We start from the raw sequence: 9,009 nt of genomic DNA on the forward strand, positions 1-9,009 counted from the left end.
GTTAATCTGCAGCTGCAGCATCCCCTTGCCAGCTGCACCAAGAGCCCTCATGCACATGCATCCCAAACATCCTGTTGAGCTGYGGATGGAGCCTGGAGCGAGGGATTGGAGGGCTGGGAGTAATGGGGAAGAAGAGCAGCCTTGGGCTCAGCGTTCAGCAAAGCTCTCAACGCTGGCTGAGGCAGACGCTAAGGCCAAACCAAGTGCGTGCTGAGAACAGCTGGCAGCTCTCCACGTGAGCATCGCTTGAGGTCAGCCTCTCTTCTTTGCATGACACCAGCTGTAAAAGGGGATGTTCCCTCCTCGTGGTGGGAAGAGGCACACACGGTGCTGCCTTACTTGCAAATGGCAGTAGTAGCCACACAGAAATGCCTAAGAAGAATGCAAGCGATGGCCCGGGGTGTGTGTCATGATGCTGAATAAGAGGGGAAGTCAATGCAGCGAGCAAAGGACAAGCTACGAGAATGCTTAAGGAAGAACAGGATCATTCCACAGATGTGGAATGTGCACCTGTGCTGGGCATGGAAGACCAACAGGTAGAGACTCTCAGGTCTGAGCCCTGCTCCTGCGTGGTGGTGGTGTGCGTCCATCTCGGCTGGGGGGTTGAGAGGGCTGGACCAYGATCTCATGCCCWTTGGTTTCCATGGAGGCAAGATGCCAGGGTCTCTCGTGGCTCTGCATGGCTCAGACTCAGCCAGCACAGAAGATTGTTTTTTTCTTTTGACAGAGCTTCCAATCCCTCATTTGCTACCAGGGCACCTAACCTTTTCCACAGCTGGAAGTCATCAGAGGGAACAGAGGCCTTCCTCCTGGTGCCAGAAGGCACAAGCTTCCAGCCTTCAGCATCATGGGGAATCTCCACTTCCCAACACAACAGGCACAGACACCACCTGCCCTCCTTCAGTATACTGAGGGGTTCAGGCTCTTGAAGCTGCAGGATCCAAGMCTGGATCCAAGAAGATCCAGTCGGCCTCTTTCTCATCATCTCTGATGCTCTGCAGTCTTCTGACTTCTTCCCACAGCTCTTTTCCTTAGCAACACAGATCCCCAAAGCCACACAGCACCTGCAGGTGGAAGAGCATCTGCCGCTGCCCCAGCAAGATGCCCTAGGGACTCCCTGCAGCCCAGGATCTTCATCCTTCTTCTGAAACTCCATTTGGGTCAAGGCCTCTGATGTTACAGAGAAAGTTGTTCCAGTAGGTTTTGGGCACCATGACCTGCAGCACATCATCACCATTGCACAGAAAGCCTATGCTGCTTCAAGCAAAGTTGCTGTCCCTTCCTACACAAACCACGAGCTCTGTTTGCTGTACTCTTGGCCCAGCTCTTGTATAGGCCCCTCGTGAGCACCAGCTAAAATGGTGCTTGAGTCTCCCCGATCAGGGCTCAGCTGGAACAAGTGCTTCAAGCCCCTTTGATCAACAACAGCTGACAGAGCTCGCTGGAGGCTGCTAGAGCTTGCTAGGAGTCATGGCTTTTGGTAACTGTCATTTCCTGGCAGCAGCAGGCACCCTCAAGTTCCTGGAAGGGTTCCCAGAAATCCTTTGGTGATCCCAGAAGTTCCTAGATCTCAAAGCAGAGCCCAGAAATTGCTGTACCAGCTGCTGCGTCTGTTTGGTGCCGCTGTCAGCTGCTCCCTTTACGTATCTTTGAAATATCACTGCTTCCTCTCCCTAAGGTTTCCCTGTGGCAATGCATCACATTCATGCCTGTGGCAGCGCTTTGGGTTTGGGTCTGACCCCTTGGGTCAGTGGGTGGATGTGCTCAGCAGGAGCAGCAAATGTGGGGTCCTGCAAAGGTCTGGCCCTGCACTGCTGCGGGCCCCTCTCCTGCCGCTGCTGCGAGGTGCCAGGCRCAGACCCTGGCAAACCAGGGCTGGCACCAACCTGCTGCTCCAGCACACGAGGCCCTGCCTGCTGAGAACTGGTGAAAAGCACCTGCCTGAGAAACGAGACGCACGGAGACATGAGGGAGATGTACTCCATGGGTTATAAAAAAGCAGTTTCTTTACAAGTATTCACGTTTTGCACCAAAATGTTTATTTTCTCTTTTCCCTGCCCTCCCCTCCTCCCATTGCTGCTTGCACTGGTGATGCAGAAGGGATGGAGCAGCTGGTGGAAGAAACCAGCTGAGGAGGTGCTGGGCTACACTGCGTTGGAAGGGACATGTTGGGAGAAGGGCTCCATGCCATGCTCCGAGAAGTGAGTGTTCAGGAGAGGTAGCACTGAGCAGGGCAGAATGGCTACAGTGCCAGTAGCCCCCTTCCAGGTGGAGGGCCCGTGGCCCTCTGGGGCATGCTCCACACATGCTCTTGAGTCCAAACCTTCCCAAGAAGCAGTGCCAGCTGCCTGGTGTGAAACACTCATCCCTGCCTGCCAACCTCATTTGGCACTGCAGCATTACATCGGTGTTGCTGAGGGGACTAAGCTGTCTTCCTGGGCTGGTGCATCCCTTGATCTGTGCGTCATGTTGGCTCTGGACAGTGGGGGCCGAAAAGCTGCTATCTGGCAGATCAGCGGCTGGGCGGTATTTGTCTGCTCCAGGATGTGTCCTCTGAGCTCAGCTTGAGACCCACCTCTGTGGTCTCTTGTGCCTGACACCAGAGCTGCAAAGCCCAGGGCATGCAGGGCAGGCTGCCACAAGCAGCCGTCGGGAGCCTCTGCATGCCTTCATCCCGATCCAGGCACCACCAGCCCATTTGCAAAAAGGCTGCCCATAACTGTTGCTGGTCCTGTCTCTCTAGGGAGATGGTCCCTGAGGAGCTGACCCGGGTGATGCATTTCTCAGAAGGGATCTTGCCTCTCTGTGGGGTCCCCGCTCTCTGTTCACCCTCGCTRTTGCTGCTGCCCTCTACCATGTGCACACAGCACACGTGAGCCAAGGGACTTTTCCTGGAGTTTGTCTGCAGCTAATTTAAAGACCTGGATGAAGAAAAGGAGTTCACACACACACACACACGTGCACACACACACACGTCTTAAGGRACCTTCCTGGAAATAAGAGTTTGTGTAGGGTGAAGTTTTCAGAAACAGCAGTGACTTGGAGGCCTTGCAGCCCTGCAATTGTTCAGTGCGACCGGGGCTGCTGAACGTCCTGCTGAGGCTTTACCCACTGCAAGATGTAGCACATAGTTACCCTGGAAGATTTTTCYGGGAGGCAGCGGATAGGTGTCTATGTACCACTGATTTTGAGTGTGACAATCTTATCAGGTGCCTGAATGCCTTTGAAATCTTATTCCCATATCTGTATCCTCAGAAGGATGCCAGTGCCTAACCCCCAAGGAAATCAAAGGAGTTAGAACCCCAAATCCCTCTGCAGATCAGGCCCAACAACCTCAGTCCTCTTTGGAAACTGTATGAACACTCCCATACCTGGATGGTGTTGGGATTAAGTTAATGTTAAGATTCACAGACGGCTGAGCCCACAGTGCAGGTGATCCAAACGTTTTGTTTTTCTTCAGAGAACAGTGTTTGAAAGGAGAGGTGTTTGGGGGGAGAATGCGATATCTCAGAAAATGTGAGAGCTTTGGACAGAGACAGTTGGCCAGCACCCACTGGGACCAGCCCATTGGTTTCATCTCACTAAACCTTTGCCATCTCAAATCCAGGCATCTAGTGCAGGTTCCCTTTCCAGTGACTGGTGAGAAATGGACGTCTCTGGGGGATAATTCAGCTCATCTAACGTCACACCTATTCTAGGATGGGATGAATTGCCTTCTAGGAGAGCCTCTGTCTCTCAGTATCTGCCCTGTCATTATCAGCAGGTGAGATACTGAGTCCTGCCAACTGCTCTAAGAGTTTAATGATCCGTTCCCAGATCTGCTTTGTCTTTATGCCATAAATGAGTGGGTTGAGCATGGGAGGGACTGTCAAATAGAAATCCACCACCAAGATTGGGTGTGAGGATTCAAGCCAAGGGAAAACATCTGCAGGTGCATGGAGAAGAGGCCACCTGTGTAAAACATCAGGATGATGGAAATGTGGGAGCCGCGAGTGCTGAGGGCCTTGAGGCGTGCCTCCCTGGACAACAGCCTTAACACAGACCTGAGGATCATACCATAGGAGAAGGTGATGAAGATGGAGTCTGAGCCCACCGAGAGGGTTGTCACAATGATGCTGTAGAGGTTGCTGAGGGATGGGTCGGCGCAGGCCAGCTCCATCACAGCCATGTGCTCACAGTAGGAGTGAGGGATGACTCTGGTTTTGCAGTAGGGTAAGCTGGTGAGAAGGCACATCAAAGGGATCATGAAAGCAACCCCCCTGGCCAGAGCCAGCAGTCCTATCTGGGTGGTCCTTGAACTGGTCAGGAAGGTGGTGTATCTCAGGGGATTGCAGATGGCGATGTACCAATCAAAGGCCATGGCCARCAGCACCCCCGACTCCACTGCTGTGAAAGTGTGGATGAAAAACAACTGGATGAAGCAGCCCTCAAAAGCAAATTCTCTTACATCCAGCCAGAATACCACCAGCATTTTGGGAACCACAGCAGTTGAGAAGACGAGCTCAATGGCAGCCAGCATGCACATGAAATAGTACATCTGSTCCTGGAGGCTTTCATCTACCCTTACAGTGAGAAGGACCATGCTGTTTCCCAGCAAGGTTGTGATGTACATAAAGCAGAAAGGGATGGAAATCCACATGTGGAGAGTTTCCAGGCCAGGGATGCCCAGCAGGAGAAAAGGCAAAGAGTTGGTGTTGGACTGGTTGGAGGCTGACATAGCACATGTAAACCAAGCCAGCTCTCTGTTCTGGGCCTCAGTTCCCTGAAACACACTGTCAGAAGGGTTGGGGTTTTGTTATCACCTGTTTGATCATAAAACTGTTTGCACCTCGCAGTTTTCACGCATCACACAATTTTGTTGCATTTCTGTGGGGCCTCTTTCTCTACAGCGAGGCTTTTAAACTGATGCTGTGGTCAGCTCTTTCTGGAGGACACAGCACTGGCAAGTCCTCTTCCTCCCATAGCTCAGGTGGGGCCACCTTCTGCTTCGCCTTCCAGACACTCTGTTTTGCCTCTAACATTTGCAGCATGCATATCTGTCTGATGGCTGGAGCCATGGAGTGTTGTTCTATCTACGTGTCCCCAGCAAAAACTGAGATGAGAGAAATTGCAGCTGGAAAATTGATTTTCCACGTGACTGCCATTGCTAGGCTCAGTCAAGGAGGGCACTACTGAAATGATACTACCCAGCCACACACATGTCCATCCACGAAACTGAGGGCCAAAAGAATGCAGAATACCATCCTGGGTGATGCTCATGTCACAAACAGTGGAGTTATACCCATTTTTCCTCTCCAAAGCCCAATAACATCCATTTCCCTAACACACGTTTTCCTGAAAGATATTCCGCTAGTGCAGATTTGTGGGCATCCAGAGATGGAGAAGCTTCATGCCTTGGCATTTTGTCTCAAGCGCTAATCATTCTCATGGCTAGAGCCATGTGCTTTTCTTCCCCTTGACATTGCCTGGCTACTCCTTCCCGCCATGGCATCCTACTCTACCTTCCTACGCTTGGCCAGAGAGCCCTTTACAGCACAGTATTTCCATTGCATGAAGCTACATACTTCCCGTGACCAAGGAATTATTCCTAATAAACTGAAGACCTTGAGCACTGCAGGTTTCTCACCTCCAGTAGTCTGTTGCACTATTGCTTTGTATTCGTCCTTTTGAGAGGTTTTTTTTTTTTTTGCACATTTCCAAGATTTCCACATATTTTTTGGAAAGTCCCCCTATTTCCCTCTTATGCATGCAAAGTTTCACTAGCTCATTGGGTCCCAGTACTGCCCTCAGTGTGCTGAGAGTTGCTTGCCAGGGTCTGTTTCCTCTTCTCAGAGGCAGCGAAGAGATGCAGCAGTTTGCGCAGCAGTTCACGCAGAAGGGCACACGAAGGTAGCCTCGTTTCTGATCCCTCCGATGTACGCTTCAAACATGGTCGTGACATGCCACAGAGCACATTTCCCAGTGGCTGTTGAAGTTGCTGCGTCGACTGTGTCAGAGGCTGGGACCCAGACAGACCCTCTGACAGCAGATGCATGGAGAGCTGCATGGATGAGCAAGGAGCTCCTGGCAAAACTCAACCAGAAGAAGGAAGTATACAGAAGGTGGAAAGGGGGACAGGCCACTTGGGAGGAATATAGAAACATTGTCAGAGTATGCAGGGATGCGATGAGGAAGGCTAAGGCCCGTTTGGAATGAAATGTGGCAAGAGACGTCAAGGACAACAAGAAGGTCTTCTTCAAACACATCAGTAGCAAGAGGAAGAGTAGGGAAAATGTGGGCCCTTTGCTGAATGGGGTGGGTGCCCTGGTGACGAAGGATGCAGAGAAGGCAGAGTTACTGAATGCCGCCTTTGCTTCAGTCTCTACTGCTGAGGCCAGCCCTCAGGAATCCCAGACCCTGGAGGCAAGAGAGGAAGTCTGGAGAAAGGAAGACTTTCCCTTGGTGGAGGGGGAATGAGGTTAGAGATCATTTAGGCAAACTTGACACCCACAAATCCACAGGCTACTAAGGGATGTACCCACGAGTGCTGAGGGAGCTGGCGCATGTTATTGCTAGGCCACTCTGCCTCATCTTGGAAAGGTCATGGAGAAGAGGAGAGGTACCTGAAGACTGGAGGAAAGCCAGTGTCACCCCAGTCTTCAAAAAGGGCAAGAAGGAGGACCCAGGGAACTACAGGCCAGTCAGCCTCACCTCCATCCCTGGAAAGGTGATGCAGCACCTCATCCTGGAGGCCATTTCCAAGCATGTGGAGGAAAAGAAGGTGATCAGGAGTAGTCAGCATGACTTCACCAAGGGGAAATCATGCCTAACCAACCTGATAGCCTTCTATGATGGAATGACTGGCTGGGTAGATGAGGGGAGAGCAGTGGATGTTGTCTACCTAGACTTCAGCAAGGCTTTGGACACTGTCTCCCATAACATCCTCATAGACAAGCTCAGGAAGTGTGGTTTAGATGAGTGGAGAGTGAGGTGGCTTGAGAAGTGGCTGAATGGCAGAGCTCAGAGAGTTGTGATCAGTGGTGCAGAGTCTAGTTGGAGGCCTGTAGCTAGCGGTGTCCCCCAGGGGTCAGGACTGGCTCCAGTCTTGTCCAACTTCTCCATCAATGACCTGGAGGAAGGGACAGAGTGCACCCTCAGCAAGTTTGCTGATGATACCAAACTGGGAGGAGTGGCTGATACCCCAGAGGGCTGTGCTGCCATTCAGAGAGACGTGGAGAGGCTGGAGATTTGGGTGGAGAGGAACCTGCTGAAGTTCAACAAAGGGAAGTGCAGGGTCCTGCACCTGGGGAGGAATAACCCCATGCACCAGGACAGGTTGGGGGTTGAGCTGCTGGAAAGCAGCTCTGCGGAGAAGGGCCTGGGAGTGCTGCTGGACACCAAGTTAAGCATGAGGCAGCAATGCGGCCTTGTGGCCAAGAAGGCCAATGGTCTCCTGGGGTGCATGAGGAAGAGTGTTGCCAGCAGGTCGAGGGAGGTGATYCTSCCCCTCTACTCAGCCCTGSTGAGGCCCCATCTGGAGTAGTGTGTGCAGTTCTGGGCTCCCCAGTCCAAGAGGGATGTGGTACTACTGGAGCAAGTCCAGCGAAGGGCTACAAAGATGATKAGGGGACTGGAGCATCTCTCTTATGARGAAAGGCTGAGAGAGCTGGACCTGTTTAGCTTGGAGAAGAGAAGGCTGAGAGGAGATCTTATTAACGTGTACAAGTATCTGAAGGGAGGGTGTCAAGAGGATGGRGCCAGACTCTTTTCAGTGGTGCCGAGCAACAGGATGCGAGGCGATGGGCACAAACTGAAACACAGACAWTTCCATCTGAACATGAGGAAAAACTTYTTCACTGTGAGGGTGCCAGAGCACTGGAKCAGGTTGTCCAGAGAGGTTGTGGAGTCTCCTTCTCTGGAGATATTCCAAACCCGCCTGAACATGATGCTGTGCAACGTGCTCTAGGTGACCCTGCTTGAGCAGGGGTGTTGGACTAGATGATCTCCAGAGGTCCTTTCCAACCTCAACCATTCTGTGATTCTTTGATTCTGTGAGATGGGCAGAGGGTCTCCTGGGTCACCTTGCAGGCTGAGAGGGGCTACTGCTTGGTATGCCAGGAAGAGCAGTTTGGGGCTGTGCAGGACTCATTATGGGACATGCAGGGGAGGAAGGAAAGGTGGGGAAAGGGAGGGAGCAAGGTGGATTGTGGAGATACACTGGGGGGAAACAGGGGCCAGTTGTGTGTTAACAGGGTGCTGGTTTGTATGCTTGTCTGGCCATGCCCTGAGTCTGATCAGCACAGTCTGTCCTGTGTTCTCATTAAACTCCATTTCAAACTACTTTCCCAGGTGAGAGGCTCTCTGTTCTGTTTGCACACATGTGTGGGGGTCTGAGTGTCACTCACTGCCCTGGGACCACAGGTCACAGGGGCTGATGAACTTGGGGTGTTGGCACTGGAGAGACCAGAGTGCATGCACACGGTGCGGGAGTGCATGGCAGTGCGTGATTGCCAGCACACGTCCAGCTGCACCAGCCCGCAAACAGGGTAAGAGGTTTGGGAGCCAGGTATTGGAGCGGCCATAAGTCTGGGCTGAATCTTGGAGAGACCAGAGGGTGTAAGGGTTGGCTGCTGGCAGGACCAGGGGGTCCAAGCTGGCTCCTGGAGAGAGCGTGGGGTCGGGAGCTTGGCTACTCATAAGGCCATAGGTCTCCAGGTGCTGGAGAGAYGTTTGCTTGTGTGTGTCTGTGCGTGATGCAACTGGGAGACCATGGGATCCTGGGCCAGCTACTGGGTAGACTGAGTGTCTAAGGCCAGCTACGGGAGGGATCCATATATGTGCGTATAATATCTGTGTGTATAATTTCCACCAGAGGCTTTCATCCTGATCAGCCAAAGAGGGGAACAGGATGAGGTCATTGGCACTGCCTGTGTTTGTGTGAGTGCTGTGTTTTCTGCCTGTGTTGATCTGAGTGGCTGGCCAGTCTCCGTCTGCAAGCTCTCTGGGGCAGTGTCTGTTTGCACGGTGGGG

At 52.5% G+C, this 9,009-nt stretch overlaps 1 protein-coding gene across 1 annotated transcript; it reads right to left on the reverse strand.

Annotated features, from left to right (window-relative positions):
* Positions 1-3,868: 3,868 nt before the first annotated feature.
* LOC112963947 (olfactory receptor 52K2-like) lies at positions 3,869-4,717 on the reverse strand. The gene has a single exon (XM_026061465.1). The coding sequence runs from the start codon at positions 4,715-4,717 to the stop codon at positions 3,869-3,871; it is 849 nt and encodes a 282-aa protein (XP_025917250.1).
* Positions 4,718-9,009: the final 4,292 nt, after the last annotated feature.

This window comes from Apteryx rowi, unplaced genomic scaffold (assembly GCF_003343035.1).
Source record: "Apteryx rowi isolate R43461 unplaced genomic scaffold, aptRow1 scaffold_1809, whole genome shotgun sequence".
NCBI lineage: Eukaryota > Metazoa > Chordata > Aves > Apterygiformes > Apterygidae > Apteryx > Apteryx rowi.